An 18,401-nucleotide genomic window follows, 5' to 3' on the forward strand; every position below is an offset into this window, starting at 1 on the left:
GAAAAGCCATGCGTAAGTAGCTGTGCTTTCTGGGAGGGACATTCATTCATTTATTCTTATGGCCGATATGCGTTGGGCCGGGTGCTGGGAGCTCAGCAGTCACCCAGACAGACAAGGTCGCTGCTGTCCTGGAGGTGACACTGTCGTTAGAACTAGAAACTACCTGTATCTTGCTAATAACAGCTCTCTTTATTTACTGAATATCTGTGTTCTATTTGCTGTAATACCACCGTATTATAAGCATTTTGCAAGAATTAGCTAAGAATTAAGAGTGAGGACACAGGGTCACATCATCTTGTATTCAAATCTTGGCTCCAGCACTTACTCCTCAGAGTGTCCTTAGATGAAGCTCTTAGCCTCTCCATGCTTCAGTCACCTCATTTGGAAAATAGGAAAGAATATTCAGATAATGTGAAGATTAAGTATGTAAAGCCCTTAGAACAGTGCCTGGCACATCAGAAGCGTTTAGTGATACTATAATTATCATCATTTAATTCTCTGGCAGATTTGGATTTATGGGAATAGAGACCACAGCAGTAAGAATGCCAAGCCCTAGGAGAGCTGATAGGCAGGTTGACATGAGTGGTCAGTTGATCCAAGGGGAGAGACATGCATAACTGCTAAGTCTCGCAAGAACTAGCCAATTTGTAACTGTCATTACATTGAAAGCATTAAAGACTAGCTGTTGCTAATAAGTTCTTGTAACAGATATGAAAGTGCTCTGTAAACTGAGTGCCCTGCAGATGTTGGGTATTATTATTAATAGTCAGTTGCTACAATTTGGGGTGTCAGGGTTGAAACTTACTTAGGTTCATTTAATAAGGTATTTCTTCTTTTTTAAAAAATATTTTATTTTTTAAAGATTTAATTTATTTTTAGCGAGGGGAAAGGGAGAGAAACAGAGAGGGAGTTTCCATCAATGTGTGGTTGCTTGTTGTACGCCCCCACTGGGGGCTGGCGTGAGACCCAGGCATGTGCCCTGACTGGGAATCTAACCAGCAGCCCTTTGGTTCTCAGGCCAGCGCTCAATTTGCTGAGACACACAGGGCAGGTTTTATTTACCTTTAAAGACAGGGGAAAAGAGGGAGAAAGAGAGGGAGAGAAACATCCATTGGTCACCTCTAGCAATGTGTCCTGACGGGACTGAACCTGCAACCCAGGCAGGTGCCTTGACCAGGAATCACACCGTAGACCTTTACTTTTGCGGGACAACCCTCAATCAACTGAACCACCCTGGTCAGGACAAAGCCCTTCTATTTTTTTGAGAGGAATCTTTTAAAATTTCCTATCAAATTTTGCCACTAGCTTTAATTTAAACAGACGATAGCTGTTTATTGAGTGTTTTTGTTTATTTTTTAGTCCTCACCCGAGAATGTTCCATTGATTTTAAAAGGCGAAAGATTCCCCTGGCTGGTGTAGCTCAGTGGATTGAGCGTGGGCCTGCGAACCACACGATCGCGGTTCAATTCCCAGTCAGGGTACATGCCTGGGTTGCAGGCCAGTTCCCAGCAGGGGACTCACTAGAGGCAACCATACATTGATATTTCTCTATTTCTCTCCTCTCCTTTCCTTCCTCTCTAAAGATAAATAAGTAAATAAAATCTTTAAAAAAAATAAAAAATAAAAGGCGAGAGATTTATACAATCTGAAGGGAAACCAGAGTATGTTTCCATTGATTTTAGAGAGGAAGGGAAAGAGAGAAACATTGATCGATGTGAGAGGTAAACACCGATTGGTTTCCTCAAGTGCATGCCCCATGTGTGCCCTGACCGGGAATCAAACTGGCGGCTTTTAGGTGTACAGGACAACGCTCCAATCAACTAAGTGATGCGGTCAAGACAGAGTGCTTTAGAGTTTATTTAGGGCTTTCTAACATGTTGGCAGTTACCAGCACAACAAAGAGGGGATTCTTATTTAACTGAGGAAGGATTAGCTTTAGAGGAAGGCAGTGACTTGCTGCTGTGAGGTAAGGTATGAAAACCTGAGTCAGGTCAATCAGATCATATGATTCACCTGCTTAGTACCTTTTAGAATAAAAATCCCAGTTTCTCCCCAGGGAGCCCTGCTGGTGTCTGCTAGCCTGTCTCGCCTGCTGTCTCTGGCACCCACTCTGCAGTCTTACCTCATACTTGTTGCTTTTCTGTTCCTCTTTCCTCAGGGTGTCTCCATAGATAGTTCCTTCTCCTTGAAGTGCTCTTCCCTGCTTCTTCCCTTGATCTTCCAGTGCCTGGCTCCTTTCCCTTTTTCAGGTGGCAGTTCAGATGTCATTTTTTCCAGAGGTCTCTGCTGATCACCTATCTCTTGATCCTGGGTCCTGGGCATGAATTCAGGGGCATGGGATCAAGAAGCCTGTGCCTGCTGTTATTGGGTGCCCAGTCTACGGGGGAGACAGCAAACAGACCCACAGACACCTGTGGATGGCGACCGATGCCGAGGGGTGGTGTGAGGAAGACATACTGCTTGGGGCAGCGGTATCTACTTACAACAAGTGGCCATGAAGTAGGGACCAGCTACCTGCACTGCCCGGCACTATTCACATGTGGCTTTTCTTCACTGTGTGTAGCATAGGTGCTGGGGGTGGGAGCAGAACTGAACAAGGATTTGTAAGAGACTGACAGCCTGGATTCTCTGACGTCTTACAAGTTTGGGTCACTGACTTGTGTGCTTTTTCCTATTGCTTTCTCTGTGTGTTTGTTGAATGAAGACATGGCCAGGTTTTCTTCCTTTGGGTACTTATGTTGTCATTGCTCTATACCTGTACTTAAGCGCTGCACCGGGCAGGTGTTCCTGTCAACCCAGGTGTGAGGCACAGCCCTTTCAGGCACTTCATTCTGGCTGAGGGGATCACGTGGTTAATAGATAATTACAGGGGAAGGATGGATGTGATTCCAGGATAATTTCTGGTTGGGCCAGTGGGGAACCCCCTGGCATAGGAGCCTGTGATCTGGTTGGATTGAGGTATAAGACACACTTGGACCATGCATGAGTGGCCAATTGAAGATGAGTAAGGTGGCTTAGCTAGTGGTTTTGTAGAGGAGCAGGGAGAGTGGGGGGTGGTTTCGACTGGCCCCAGCATTGCCTCTCAGCAGCTTTCCTGGTCTGTTCCCTACTTCTGGTATGTTTATGACATCTCTTTCCCTGTACCCTGAATATTAATCTTGTTAGTTTGAAGCATCTGTAGTTCTTCTTTCGGAGAGGCTTTCCCCCACTTCATCAGCATCTCATTGATTTGCATTTGTCTCTGCATAGCTTTCTTCACCTCACCCACCCTGGAAACACACCTGTGTTACCCCTTTGTACCATATGTTCTCACAGATTACCAGCGACTTTGCCATCCTTAACTCTGGTGGCTGTTGTTGGGGCTGGTCCTCCTTGAAACACTTGTCACTGTAGTCTACCCATTGGCCTTCACACACTCTCTTCTGCCCCCAAATGTCACCCTTCTCTGCCTGCATCCTTTCTGCATCCTTTCTGCATCCTTTCTGTGCTCCATCTTTGGTGTGGTCTCAGGTGTGTTCATATACCACACTCTAAACCTGCCTCCCCCCATCTTCTGGGGTCTGACCTCCAATTTCTCCTTTGCTTCTGCCAGTCTGCTGGACTTTGGAACTGGCTGCCTCCTTACCACGCCCACAAGTTCATGAGCTAGGGCTTTTCCACTTCCTGCTGAGCCTCTCCCTCTTAGTTCATCCCACATCACTGCAGGGTTCATCTTCTAAAATGGATCCTCAACCCCCTGCCTACTCCAGAAACCTCTAGCAGCTCTCATTCCCCTCCTCCCAGTATGTCCAGCTCAATTGCTTCTGGCCTGGCATCCCCATGCTCCCTGCTCCCGCTTCACCTCACCCTGTGGGCTTGCTCTCCCCCTCTTCCATCATCTCCATGCAGACCCCTTGCTCATCTCAGTGCTTCCCCCAACCCTATGGCTCTGTTACTGGAACCTCATGCTGTGACCTCCTGCTACATCCTACCTGCTCAGCTTGGGTGGTGTCTTCTTGGGTGGTATCTTCTCTCAGCCCCACCCGAATGAGAGCTCTCCTTCCTGTCCATTCTGTGGGTCCCTTGAGTGGCTCCTGGACCTAGAAAGCACGTGGTAACTGGAGGAAAGCATTGGGCTCACTGGTAAGGAGAGTCTTCCCTCTGCCCAAGGAGTTCCACTCCTCCTACCCACCCTCTCCAGGCCACTGGGGTCCTCCCTCCTCTGTCATCTGCTTCCTTTCCCATTTTGCAAATAGGAAACAGACCCACAGAGATTGCAGTAACTTGCTGAAGTCCCATAGCTGGTGGATGCAGAGCTGGTGTTGACCCACATCCATCTGCCTGAAGAATCCTGCTCTTTCCACTCTTCCAGGGAGCCTGCTGGGCACCCCGCCCAGACAACACCCAGCCAGTGTGTCTGGAATGAATGCTGATCGCTTGGGACACTTGTCTGTCCTTTTGTCCCTTGTTTTTTTCTATAAAATAATTGCTAGTTTCTCTCTTACTAGAATGCTAGTGGTGATGCGGCGTAAATTGGTGGGCAGAGAGCCAGGTTCGACAGTAGAGTTTGCTTTAAGATGCAGAATTCCTTGCTTTAAGATGCAGAATTCCTTGGCTTTCTCTATCTGATTGACCTGCATTCATCTGTTTTTTTTTTGTTAACTAAGTAGCTCCAGATCAAGCAAGAACATCTTAGTTTCATCCCTCTGCCCCAGTTTTGAACTTGAAAGCACTTTCCCATGCCTCTGTCTTAACCCCAATTAGCTGATCTGGGAAGTGGAGTGACTGTCTTGGATCAGAGGGTGCCCTAGAGCTAAATGCCCACTCCCCGGGGCCTCAGGCTGTGCCACATTACTGTGCTGAGAGGCAGACCACCACCACCACTCAGGTGAGAGGCACCTCATCAGCCCCACTCCTGGAGGTGCCCTCCGGTTCTCCCCACCTTGACCTGACCTGACTAGCCAGCATCCACTCTGTACATGTTCTTCCTTGAAGAAGGCTCTAAGCCCTGTTAGCATTTGAGGTCTCTTCAGGGTGCCTGCATTTTATTTCTTTATTTTTAAAGATTTTATTTCTTTATTTTCAGATAGAGGGAAAGGGAGGGAGAGAAACATCAGTGTGAGAGAGAAACATGAGTTGGCTGCCTCTCGAATACCTCCACCAGGGACCTGGCCCGCAACTCAGGTGTGTGCCCTGACTGGGAATCAAACCAGTGACCTTTCGGTTCACAGGTAGGCCCTCAATCCACTGAGCCACACCAGCCAGAGCAGGATGCCTGTATTTTAGTGTTAGGGTCCCCAGATATTCTTTCAGTGCCGTTAGTGATGCAATATTTCTTGCACCTCAGTTTCCTTACCTGCAAATTGGGAATAACTCGGTTTTATATATCTGCCTCACAGCTTCAGAGTGTCAGGATCCTGCAGGGGGATGGATATGCTGTCGATGTGTTTATTTGTGTGTCATGCCCTTCTTTCAGCAAGTATTTACTGGGCATATTCTCTTTGTCGGGTGCTTTATGGGCAGTGGGATATAGAGGTGAATCTGAAGATGGCGCTGCCCAGTGGAGCTGAGATTCTAAGGAGGAAGGCACAGACAAAAGGAGATAAGCAGGTGTGTACCGAGGCTGTCCCATGGCAGTGGGATAGTGCTGTGAGAACTGTGAAGTGAGACCCCATGTGTGAGGTCCAGGAAGGCCTCACCACGAAGGTGCCAAGGACTGAGCAAAAAAAAAAAGCAAGAGAAAGTGTTTTGGATTACTCAGTTTATCCCCCTGGTCCCTCTGGTCAGTCTATCCTCACTTTATAAAGGGTAAACCTAGGCCAGTAGGCATTATGGCACTTGCGAAAGGTCACATCCAGCAAGCTCTGCTCACATGGCTCTTCTGACCCAGGACTGGGCTCTGCATTGCACTGTAGCTTCCTGTTTTGTTTTATTGTTTTAAATTTTTATTTACTGATAAGAGAGTGAGAGAGACAGAGAGGGAGGGGGAAGGGGGGGGAGAGAGAAATATCAATTTGTTGCTCCACTTATCTGTGCATCCACTGGCTGTCTCCTGTATGTGCCCTGACAGGGACTGAACCTGCAATCCTGGCATATTGGGGTGTTGTGCCAACCAACTTAGCCACTAGGCCAGGGCTGTAGTTTCTTGTTTTTGAAAAACAAATTTTTTTAAGCTGCTAAGCCTTACAACAGAGTGAGCTCTCATTTTAATTTTTATAAAGATTTTGTTTGTTTATTTATAGAGGGGAAAGGAGGAGAAAGAGGGGGATAGAAACATTGATGTATGAGAGATACATCAATGGGTTGCCTTCCTCATGCCTGCCCTCAACTCCAGGCCTGGCCTGCAACCCAGGCATGTGCCTTGACTGGGTATCAAACTAGTAACCTTTTTTTTCACAGCGTGGCACCCAATCCACTGAGCCACACCAGCCAGGGCAGATCTCATTTGTTTTTAAACACTGGTTATGCGGCCCTGGCTTGTGTGACCCAGTTGGTTGGGCATTGTCCTGCAAACCGAAGGGTTGCCGGTTTGATTCCTGGTCAGGGCACATGCTGGGTTGTGGGTTCAGTTCCCAGTCGGGGCGTGTGTAAGAGGCAACTGATGGATGTTTCTCACATCAATGTTTCTCCCCGTCTATTTCTCCCTTCCTTCCCCTCTCTCTGGAATCAATAAAAGAGAAAAAATGGAAACCCTGGTTGTTCTACCTATTCGCTATATACTGTGGAGTCTGGTGGAGAGAAGGTCACTTGTTTAAATTTTTATTTTATTGTTTTAATCTGATCTCATTGGAGTGTGGAGGGGGAAATGGGAAAATTTCTTCATTGACTCTACGAAGGATCAGGTGGTTTGCCTGCCAGAATGGGTGTTCAGTGCTTCAAGGCTGATGCACAAGGAGGGTCAGGCCCTGGGTGGTCTGAACTAGGGGAGGGGTGGATAACTTGCTTCCACTTGGGTGTATTGGAGATGTTACATGGGGGAGAAGGGGCATTTGGACTGAGCTGTAGGGATGCTGAGGAGGGAGGGAGGAGTAGCAGGTAGAGGCAAAGCAGAATTAGCAGAAGCCAGAAAGTCAGAATTCCAGCTCTGAGGGCCGGATGCAAGCCCAGGGCTGGGGCTCTGGGGTCCACGTCCCTCTTTTAATTAGGATGACTTAGAATAAAGCATTTTGGTAAATGAGACACGGGAGTCTGTGTCTGGCCTACAAATTGGCCTGAGACAAAACGGACTGGTTGTGTCTGCTTGCCCAGAGAGTGGCTGATGATGATAGACCTGGGGAGGGAGACCTGCCAAAGGCTACTCCTGTGTACGGTAGTGCTGTGCCCACCATGGTAGTGCCAGCTCTTGGTGCCACAAGCCATTGGAGAAAAGTAGAGGCACAGATGACCGAAAACAGCTATCTCCTGATTTCTTTTCAGCTCTGCCTGCTGGGTGGGGTTCTTATAGTCTTGCCAGCAGAATTGATTTATTGATTATATTTCAGATTGGTTGATAAAAAGTCACTTCTCCTCTTGTGCACACTGGTGGGAAGCAAGGAGATGTGGTGCCAGGAAACCTGGCTGACCCTGTCTGTGCGCTGGATCAGGCCTGTGCCCTGGCCAGTGTGTGGCCCACCTGTACTCCGCAGCCCTGAGATCTGCCCTCCCTGTTCACTCTGCTGTGGCCCCTTGGCCCTTCTTTCAGTTGCTCGCATAGTTGACACTCCCTCTTGCCTCAGGGCCTCTGCACATGTTATTTGTTGCCTCTCTTTAGGATGTTCTTTCCCCTTTCATCTCTGGGTTAATCCCCACTCCTCTTCATATCTCGGCTGGCACCTCAGTTCCTCAGGTGAAGCCTTCCCTGACAGACTGGCCCAGCCTTTCTGTCACTACCAGTGCGGGTGCCCTGTGCTTTTATAAATACCAGTTTGTAATTTATTTAGGGATCATTTGATCAATGGTCTCTCTCCCCCACCACCTAGATTGGGTCCACAAAGGCAGGGGCTCTGTTTGTCTTAATTCATACTTGTACCCCAGGTACTTCGTACTAATTTGTTGAATGAATGGCTGAATGGTAGAAAGGTCCACATTAGGTCCACAAAGGTCCTCCTCCAAAGGGAGGAGCTATGGCAGGTTCTTGAGGAGTGAAGTGACTTGTTGCAATTGACAGCTTATGCAGGGAATGCCTGGAGTTTGCTGTGGTATGGGCATGAAGTGGTAAAGAGCGACCTGGCCTGAGGTGGTTTCTGGAGGAGCAGAGGGGGCTGGAGATGGAAGGAATACGTAAGATGGCTGTTTGGCCAGGGGTGCTCTAAGTGGGGGAAGAAACAGGAGAAAGAGGCTGGTGTGTGTATGTAGCCAGCAGGATAAGATAAGCCTGTCAGGTGGGTGGTGCCAGGTGGGTGACTGTTAGTTGAGACAAGACCCACCACCTTGATGCCCCGGCTGGTGGGGCTCAGTGGATCGAATGCTGGCCTGTGAACTGGAAGGTCACAGGTTTGATTCCCAGGCAGCGCACAAGCCTGAGTTGTGGGCCAGATCCCCACTTGGGAGTGTGTGAGAGGCAACCAATCAATGTATCTCTCACACATCAGTTTTTCTCTCTCTTTCTTTCTCCTTCCCTTCTCCTCTTTCTAAAGATAAATAAATAAAACCTTTAAAAAAAGACCCACCACCTGCAACAGGCCTTCTATGCTGGGTGAGATCCCCCCATTCAGGTGCAGTTGAGAAGCAGCCCAGCTTCTGAGGGGAGACCATCACATTTGGTTTACTGAGCACCTACCACCTGACTGAGATGGACAGAACTGAGTCCCTTCCTTCAGATGGGCTCCTCTCTGATAGGCACAGACACTGCGTGGCATACTCCTTCAGCTTGCAGAGGTGCGAGGAATCCCTCCTCTGGGCTGGAGATACAGAAAAGGAGGGAGAGGGTCCTGCATCTCCCTGCAGGACCAGCGGAGGTAGACATGTGCAGCCTTTCAGACCTCCCCACCAATCTGTACAACCTTCTCTGCCTATTAGGAGCCCCCTTCTCTGACTCTGGTAACCCGGTGTCCCCTAGAACAGTGTTGGGAGAGATTCAGGGCACAGGTCTTGAAGGAAGTAAGGAAGTGTTGTGGGATACCCAGTTTGTGTGTTTTCATCATTGACATCTCTGGGTGTTGCTGTCATCATCCCTGTGCCTGTTTCCGAACAAGGCAGCTAAGAAAGTGTAGAGGTAAAATGACTGGTTCCAGGCCTCCTGGGGAGGCAGATGCCACACCATGGGCTCCTGGGGAGGTCAGGGGCAGCTTTGTTCCTGCAGTGTCCCCCAGCCCCTGAAGCAGGCAGGTGATAGTAGTGCGGGGTGGGGTGGGAGGAGCAGTCTGTCTCTCTGGCTGCCTTTGATGGCAGTTGATCTGTGGGGAAGTCGTACTTATTCCTTGAAGAAACAGGCACAGCATAGGGTTCTGCTTGCCCAGGCCCACTCCCCTAGGGACCACCCAGTGTCCTGGGGCCAAGCCCCTACTCCTCCCTCTGGGGCTCCCTTTGTCTCTTCACTTCTGCTCTGGGAGGGTAAGAAAAGAGGTTCTCTTTCTGCTAGTAATTTAGTAGTGACAGTAATGATAGTGCCTGTCGATTTTTATATGGATCAATAGAAAATTGGCTTTTCTTAATCTGCATAGGATGTGCTTTTCAATTTTACGTTTTCCAGTGGAAAAAGAAACACTTTTGTAAAGGGAAAAGATTAAGCAAGACAAAAACTGTTGACGATGAAGCCCTCATGTTGAGAACTTAACCAGGACTAAAGTTGTGAGGGTGGGCTAGCCCTCTCCTTTCCCCCCCCCGCCCTGGAAAGGGCACAGTTTGTGGAGGGGGTCCCGGAACCCCACAGACCCAGGCATGTGTTACTGTGAACATTCCTCCCGTTGGTGTTTTCCCAGGTAGAGATGAGAACTTCCTCAGTGCTGTGGCATCTTCGGACACTTTCTCCGCAGAGAAGAAGATGCCAGAGGAGCTCAGCCGACATCCTCACACACCAGCTGGGCAATGAGCATTTCCTTTCAGGCCACACTGTTAGTGTTGGCATTTGACTTTGAGGATTTAATTTTTTTGGTTGACTTTTAGCCACTAGAAAATATGCATTTTTTGAAAAAAGTTGATTTATTCTCAGAGAGAGGAGAAGGAGGGAGAAAGAGGGAGTGAAACATCCACGTGTGAGAGAAATAATCGATCAGCTGCCTTTCCTGCATACGTTAGCCGGGGACTGAACCCGCCACCTAGGCATGTGCCCTGACCAGAATTTGAACCTGTGACGTTTTGCTTTGCAGGATGACGCCCAACCAACTGAGCCACACCAGTCAAGGCGAAAATATCCTTAAAGGAAATTTTTAATTGTTTTTCTTCAAAGAGAGAGAGAGGGAGGGAGAGAGAGCTACAGAGAACCATTGATTTGTTGTTCCGTTATTTATGCATTCAATGGTTGATTCTTTTTTTAAAATATATTTTATTGATTATACCATTACAGTTGTTCTATTCCCCCCTTCATTCCCCTCAACCCCCACACTCCCTCCCCCACCATTCTCCCCCCCTTAGTTTATAACCACGTGTCTCAAGTTCTTTAGATTCTATATTTCCCCCACTATTCTTGCCCTCCCCCTATCTATTTTCTACCTACCCTCTATGCTATTTTCTGTGCCTTCTCCCCCCTTCTCCCCCTCCCACTCCCCTGTTGCTAACCCTCCATGTGATCTCCATTTCTGTGGTTCCACTCCCGATCTAGCTGTCCTCCTGGTTTGCTTTTGTTTTCGGTGTGGTTGTTAATAACTGTGAGTTTGCTGTCCTTTCTCTGTTCATATTTTTCATCTTCTTTTTCTTAGATAAGTCCCTTTAGCATTTCATATAATAAGGGCTTGGTGATGATGAACTCCTTGAACTTGACCTTATCTGAGAAGCACTTTATCTGTCCTTCCATTCTAAATGAAAGTTTTGCTGGATAAAGCAATCTTGGCTGTAGGTCTTTGGATTTCATGACTTGGAATACTTCTTTCCAGCCCCTTCTTGCCTGTAAGGTCTCTTTTGAGAAATCCGCTGACAGTCTGATGGGTACTCCTTTGTAGGTGACTGTCCCCTTATCTCTTGCTGCTTCTAGGATTCTCTCCTTCATTTTAGTCTTGGCTAATGTAATTATGATGTGCCTTGGTGTGTTCCTTCTTGGGTCCAACTTCTTTGGGACTCTCTGAGCTTCCTGGATTTCCTGGAAGTCTATTTCCTTTGCCAGACTGGGGAAGTTCTCCTTTATTATTTGTTCAAATAAGTTTTCCACTCGTGGCTGTTTCTTTCCCCCTTCTGGTACCTCTATAATCCGGGTGTTGGAACGTTTAAAGATGTCCTGGAGGTTCCTAAGCCTCTCCTCATTTTTTTGAATTCTCATTTGTTCATTCTTTTCTGGTGGGATGTTTTGTTCTTCCTTCTGGTCCATTCCATTGATTTGAGTCCCAGTTTCCTTTCCATCGCTATTGGTTTCCTGGACATCTCCCTTCATTTCAATTAGTTTAGCCTTCATATGTTCCTCTAATTTATGACTATAATCAACCAGTTCTGTTAGCATCCTGATAAACAGTGTCTTGAATTGTGCTTCTGAGAGGCTGGCAATTTCTCGGTCACTGAAAGTTATTGGCTCTGGGACTTTGAGTTCTTCTTGCGCCATCTTTTGGGCTGTTCATGCCTGTTACGTAGCAGGATCGGAGCCCTAAGGTGTTCACTAGAGCAGGGCAACTAAGTCGCTGGGTTGTGATGTTGTATGTGGGGGCGGGGTCAAAGAGGAACAATGGTGTCCCATCTGCCCCCTGCCGCTGTGGCCCCCACCGGTGCCGCAGCTGCCACCGTCACCTGGGCCCACGCGTTTCATCCCATTGCATGCGAGTGTGCCACCGCCGTCAGCCCTCACCCCCTGGGGCCTGCGTGGTCCGTCTCACTGTGCTCGAATGTGCGACCGCCGTCAGTCTGCCCCGCACCCCAACTGGTTCCAGGTTGCCTGCGCGCCTAGGTCGGCGGATCTGTCCTGCCTGACCCTCTCCCTGCTGGCTCCGCCCCTCTTACTGTCCCCGTTGCATGGTTAGATGTTGTCGGACTTCCGTATAATTCAATTTTCTGTCCTTTGGCTGTGTCTTTGTTCTCCAAACCTTAGTTGTATTCAAACTTGGTTGTGGGAGAAGGCACAGTGTTTCCACCTATGCCTCCATCTTGGCGGAAGTCAGTGGTTGATTCTTGTAGGTCCCCTTACTGGGGATTGAACTCGTAACTTTGGTATATCAGGATGACGCTCTAACCAATTGAGCTACCCAGCCAGGACTAGAAAATATCCTTTAATTTACAACTACCTACCGTATTTTTCGTACTGTAAGACACACCTCTCCCCCACTCCCATTTGGGAGGAATAATGGTTGTAAATGCTACTGTTGAGTTCTGTTTACATTTACATTGGTGAAATATTATGTTATTTATGTTATTAAATATTTTACCACATTTTTTGCTTCAAATTTTTTTCCTATTTTTCTCCTCTAAAACCTAGGTGTGTCTTACGGTGTGAAAAATATGGGTAAGTGGTTTTTATAGGTATGTACTTAACCTACTATATGTGAGATTATATGTTTCTAAAAGTTGGCAACTGAGAACTGGTGACAGACTGTTCTGTCTTGGGTGTTGAGCACAGCTCAGCCAACTAGTTGAGAGAAAATAACGAGTACAACATGTACTGTAGCGTATTCACTGTTTGGTGCAGTATTTCATTGTTCGACAAAGATCGTTTGTGTAGCAGGCGCAAGGACTATAATTTGACACCTGCAGCGCAGTCCTAATTAATAGCTTTGTCCTGCTACACCCCCTCTCCACCCCCTTGGTTCTTTGTAAATAAAGAATGCTCCTCTGTCTCAATAGTAATATTATAATAATAGATGTATAGCACTGTAATAATAGATGTATAATGGCTTCCCATTGTAGAGCGTGCTTTGCTTGGTAGTCTAATTTGATGTTTATGGTAATCCTCAGGGTGGCACAGTGTTACATTATTTCCCTTGAATCCCTGAAGGATAGTTCCAAGACCTCCAGTGAATTCCTGAAACTGCATGGTAGCAGACCCTATGTTCACTGTGTTTCTTTTCAATACATACACACCTCTTCTCTCTTTCTTTTTTTATTTTTATTTTTTAAAGATTTTATTTATTTTTAGGGAGAGGGGGAGGGAGGGAGAAAAAGAGGGAGAGAAACATCAGTGTTTGAGAGAAACATCAATTGGTTGCCTCTCACACGCCCCCAACATGGGACCTGGCTCAACCCAGGCATGTGCCCAGACTGGGAATCGATCTGGCAACCTTTGGGTTCACAGGCTGGCACTCAGTCCACTGAGCCACACCAGCCACGGCAGCTTTTTTATTGTGAAAGTATGTTTATTAAAGTTGAGAACAGTGAAGCAAGGAAAGGCTCAGGATAGAAGAAGCAATAGGAGAGAGCTGAGGGGGGCACTGCTGTCAGCTCACTGAAAAGTCAGAGAAAAGGGGGCCTTGGAGACAGGCTCTGGGGGCTAGCCCGGGACGAGCTAACGTCATTGCTCCCCTGGTTGCAGGTCTCGTGGGGTCCCTTAGAGTTTAGGAGATACACTCCTGAGAGGGAAGAAAGGCGAGGAGAGGCCCCTCCAGGAAGAAAGGCGAGGAGAGGCCCCCTCCGTCATTGCTCTCCAGGAAGGAGAGGCCCCTCACTTTTTCTCTTGAAGCACTTTGAGTCTTCTCTTTGGTACATCCAAATTGCAGGCATCAAATTGCAAGAGTGGAATTTACTCTTGCGCTTTGGGGCCATTGCTAAGTAAAGTGTGGGTGACCTGACCTCAGGCACTGCGGTACCATGACTGTTTGGTAACTGAGACGGCTGAGTGACAAATGGGAGGTAGCAGGTACAGCTTGGAGGCGCTGAATAAGCAGTGATTCATGTCCCGGGTGGGACAGAGCAGGGGCAGTATGAGTGAGACCTCAGGCCACTTAAAATGGCACAAAACTTAAAACATATGAATTGCTTATTTCTGGAATTTTCCATGTAGTATTTTTGGACCACGGTTGACGGCAGGTAACTGAAACCACAGAAAGTGAAACTGCAGATAAGAGGGACTACTGTATCCCCACTTTACAGATGGAGAAACCGAGGCTCAGTGAGGCTTTGTGAACTGTTTACGCTCGTCTGCTGAGTGGTGGGGTCGTGTCTCCCTGGGCCCTGACCGCTCTGCGCTCCTCTCACCCTCCCTCCTGGGGCTTCACCTGAACCTCACCCACTCCATGAACAAACACCTACCAAAGGCTGCATCTGGGCCCTGCAGGGCACAGGGTGGAAAAAAATGTGAAACCTCCCACCCCCAGGAATTGAAAATATAGGGAGAGGCAGTCATTATAGTCCCTTTTGCAAGTTCCAGACTCTAGGTGTGTGGGGGAGAGAGACTTGTTTCCACTGGGGGGAATTCAGGAGGCTTCTTAGAGCTGGGAGGCTGGAAGGTGATTCGCTTTCAGCAGGCAGGGCCCCTCCTACCCCCAGGCAAAGGGAATAATTTGTGCCAAAACAAGGGCGGAAAAGTGCATAGTATGTTCAGTAGTGGGAAGGAAGGTAGGGATCGAGAGCTGTGTGTGTGAGTGTATGGGTGAACATGTGTGGGGAGTGGAATTTGCTCCTCGGGGCAGAAGATAACTGTGGGGCACATTGAGGGCTAGCTTGAAGGTCAGGATTTCTGCTCCTTCAGAGCAGAAACCATGGAATGTCTTTTAGAGCAAGGGAGTGACTGAATGCCAGTAGAATGGAGAGGGACGTGGGTGAGGAAGGTGGGGTCTACTTGGGAGGTTGGGGCTGGGCCAAGGTGTGTAGAGTGAGGAGAGGGTTGGAGAGAGCCAGGCCTCGCTGCTCTGTCTAATCCCTCCCTCACCTCCCTAGCAGGACAAAGCTCCATTCCTCTCCCTGTCTACCATTGCCTTTGCTCTTCTGTGTGTGTGTGTGTGTGTGTGTGTGTGTGTGTGTTCCCTGACCAGACCATGATGCTCCACTCTGTGGCAGCAGGGACTGGCTTGCTTACCTGGGAATCTGGGAGCCTAGCTAGGTGCCTGGATGGAGAGGATCCCCAGGCTCTATAGAAGAGCATTGGGAAGCTGAGGATGCCATCCACAGAGGAAAGTCGGGGGAGGTAGCAAGCTGACCTGACCTGGCTTGGGGGAGCCTGGGAGTCTTCGGCACAACACTGTCTAGTGGCCTGAATCCTGGCACCTGAATCCTGGCAGTGCGCTCTCTTAAGTGATGGTGTAATGTTGGGTCAGGGATCAGAAGAGAGCAGAGACATTGGAACCCTGGGGTGGCTGATGTAGGAAAGGAATTTTGGGAAGGTTCAGGGCATACTTGGGGAAGGATGGGAGCACTGTGAGTAGTGGGTGTACTGCTGTGTATCTGCCCTTACTACTGAGCCATTGGCCCTGTGTGTCTCTCTAGGGCCTTGTTCAGGGTGCATCCATTGTGTGGAGGAAGGAAAGACAGAATGGAGCAAGGCTGTTCTCTGAGACACCTGGAATAGCCATGTCCAGGGAGGGCTGTGAGCAGGCCTTGGCCACTTTTGATCTTAAGCAGCATTTTCAGAAGAAAGTACTGGAATCTGCTCCCTGCTCTGCCTAGGTTGCCCGGGCAAGGTCCTGGGAGCTCCTGATCACCCAGCCCTTCCAGTGCCATCCACCAGCCTTCTGTGTGGCTGCGTTTGACCCCATGCCCCTCCCCCCAAAAACACCCATCCCAGTCCCTCTGGGACCCCCACTTCCCTGGTCTTTTCCTGCCAGTAGTATCTCCTTTCATCTCTACCGTTCGTCTCTCCAGCACTTCAACAGTGCTCCTCAGCCTTGGTGTCTCCTGTCCCCTCGGGTAGGCTCAGCTGAGGCAGTGGCCACCTCCCTCTTCTCGCAGGTATGTGTCTGACACCGTCCTGTCTTTTCCGCACAGCATTTGGCACCCTCTGTGTGCATTGTCATTGCCAGTGATATTCTCCTGGCAGGGCTGGGGGAGGACTCTCCTTATTCACTGCTGCACCTCTGCTGAGGCCTGTGCCTGGGACTAGACAGGGGTTCAGTAGATGTCACTCGAGTGGCAATGAGATTTCTACCTTGATGACCCACAGGGGCACTGGAGAGAAACACATGTAAAGGTGAACTGTCATTCCTCTCCCTTTCTCTGTGGATTTCCACGCAGTGAATTACTGCATTCCTTCGGCCTCATCTGCCAGGAGAACTGTAGCCATCTCTTCCTGATCTCTTCCTTCTTGCCCCGCCCTCCTGTCCCGGCTTCTGTGTGGCTGAGTGCATGTTCAGGTCACCTTCTCCTGTGCACATTTGCTCAGGTCAACTTCAGGATGTCATTCCTGACTTCTCAGCAAGCATTCACAGGCCTTGTCAATCTTACTTTGTCTACCCTTCCTGCCTGACTGAAACTGTGCTGAGCAACCCGGCGTCCTTGCCTGCCCCACTGCCCCAGCTCTGGAGGCCCTGGCTGTGTCTCCTACTCTAATACCCCTTGGCACCTCGTGCTATACCCCGCTGTGCTCTGTAGCTCTAGGCTCAGTCTGCCCACCTGTGTCCTTTTCCTGAGCCTCAGAGCATTGCCCCACCTACTTTTGTGTCCTCCACACCTCCTCAGAGTGTGAAAGTGTTTGTTGAGTGAGAGAATGAATGAATTCACAAATGTACAAGTTGAGAACTGGTGAATCCAAAGGCAGACCCACATGGATTTGATCCACCTTGTGCTTCTGTTTTTAGCTTGTCTCTGGCCATGGGGTCATATGGGTCCCTGGGGAGAATAGTGTGTTTTCTTTCAGATCCCTCTTGTGCTTCTCCTCTTTCCTTTTCTGTCCTATTTACAGAAGCAGTGTGTGCTAATGTAGAACCCTGGAGAGCTCAGAAAGTCATGAGGAGGCCAGCGGCTTACCAGTCAGAAGCCCTGGTAGTACAAGCTGTCTCTTTAGCCACATTTAGATCCACATGGATATGATCACCTTGTGCTTACCATCCAGGTGGTAACTGTGGGAGCTGGTTCAGGCCCTCTCTCTCACTAGCAGATATCTAACAGTCATACCCTACTCGTAAATGTTCTGCCTGTACCGTTTTTACTGCTGTTTGGTTTTCCATTCAGTGGAGACACAGCAGTTCATTATTGGCTTCACCAGTCCTCAGAGGTTTTCCGTCTTTCACCGTCGCTGCAGTCACACCCTCAAGCTGGGCAAACTGATGAAACCCTCTTGTGCTTCCCGCCCTGCATAGCTGATCATTTCTTCAGGAGGAGACCTTACAGCACTGGAAGGCTGTCCACACAGGTGTCTGTGTGTGCATAAGTGAGTGCGCTTCAGAGAAATGCTAATTTTTATTGTTTGACAGAAGATGATCCAGGTGGTGATAAAGCTGCTCTTTGTTTATCGTATTTGACTGAGAAGCAGCTGGAACCTTAGGATCCTTGCCAGACCAGAAACACATCAGATGTTGGTCTTTAATTATGTAAAAGTTTAAACACGATAAAAGTCATGGAAAGAGTTTAATGAGCTCCTTTGTACCCACCACCCATTTGCCAAAGAGGCCAAAGTACTGCAAATCTCTGCACCTGTGTCTGTATCTCCTCACCTCCCCATGTTAATTTTTATTTTCAAATTTTTTAAGTCTTAGAAATTGTATTGCAATATGCATCTCTTAATAGTTAAGACTGTGTTTCTTTACATAACTACATTGCTGTATGACACCTCACATAATTCATGTTCCTTAGTGCTGTTCGATACCCAGTCCACATTCACATGTCTCTGACTGTCTAAAAATATCACTTTGCATTTGGTTGTGAGGTCTCCTAAGTAATTTTTTTTAATTTTGAAATTTCGAGATGATTGTACAATAGATTTACATACAGTTGCAAGAAATAAAGCAGAGACATCTGTGTATTCTTTACCTACACTGTCACAACCAAAACATGGACATCACTACAGCCAGGTGGTAACACCTTATGTACACTGTCACAACCAAAACATTGACAAGGCCAGAGGCAAGTGCAGAACAGTTCTGTCCCCACAGGAATGCGACAGTTGCCCTTTCATAGCCACTCCCACTTCCCTCCCACTTCACCCCATACCTTTCTTAACCTTTTGCTGTTCATTTCTATCATTTCAGTATTCTAATAATGTTATATAATGTAATTATACAGTATGTATCCTTGGGACATTAGCCTTTTCAATTAGCACAATCCTCTGGAGCTTATTGGAGATTGTTGCGTGTATCGGCAGTTTGTTCCTTTTCATTCCATGCAGTATTCCGTGAGACCACAGTTCATTTAACCAATCCCACTGAAGGGCATCGGGGGTGTTTCCAGTTTGGGTGATAATCAATAAAGCTGCACTAAGTGTTTGAGCAAAGTATGTTATGGTGACC

The 18,401-nt window shown here is 48.1% G+C and overlaps 1 protein-coding gene across 9 annotated transcripts in view; it reads left to right on the forward strand.

The window, feature by feature from the left end:
• The window catches only part of EPS15L1 (epidermal growth factor receptor pathway substrate 15 like 1), a 97,129-nt gene that overhangs the window by 670 nt on the left and 78,058 nt on the right, over positions 1-18,401 (forward strand). For 2 of the 9 annotated variants that reach the window (XM_037028996.1, XM_037028997.1), the window contains exon 1: positions 5,494-5,589. The exons of 2 other annotated variants lie outside the window; for them this stretch is intronic. In XM_037028996.1, coding sequence (XP_036884891.1) covers positions 5,527-5,589 — 63 coding nt within the window. In that variant the 5' untranslated portion in view covers positions 5,494-5,526. Of the gene's footprint in view, positions 1-5,491; positions 5,590-18,401 lie in introns of those variants that run through there. 5 more of the 9 variants (XM_037029002.1, XM_037029003.1, XM_037029006.1 and 2 more) reach the window with 4 other exon arrangements.

Source organism: Sturnira hondurensis, unplaced genomic scaffold (assembly GCF_014824575.4).
Source record: "Sturnira hondurensis isolate 20B ecotype Veracruz unplaced genomic scaffold, ASM1482457v3 Scaffold0020119, whole genome shotgun sequence".
Taxonomy (NCBI): Eukaryota; Metazoa; Chordata; class Mammalia; order Chiroptera; family Phyllostomidae; genus Sturnira; species Sturnira hondurensis.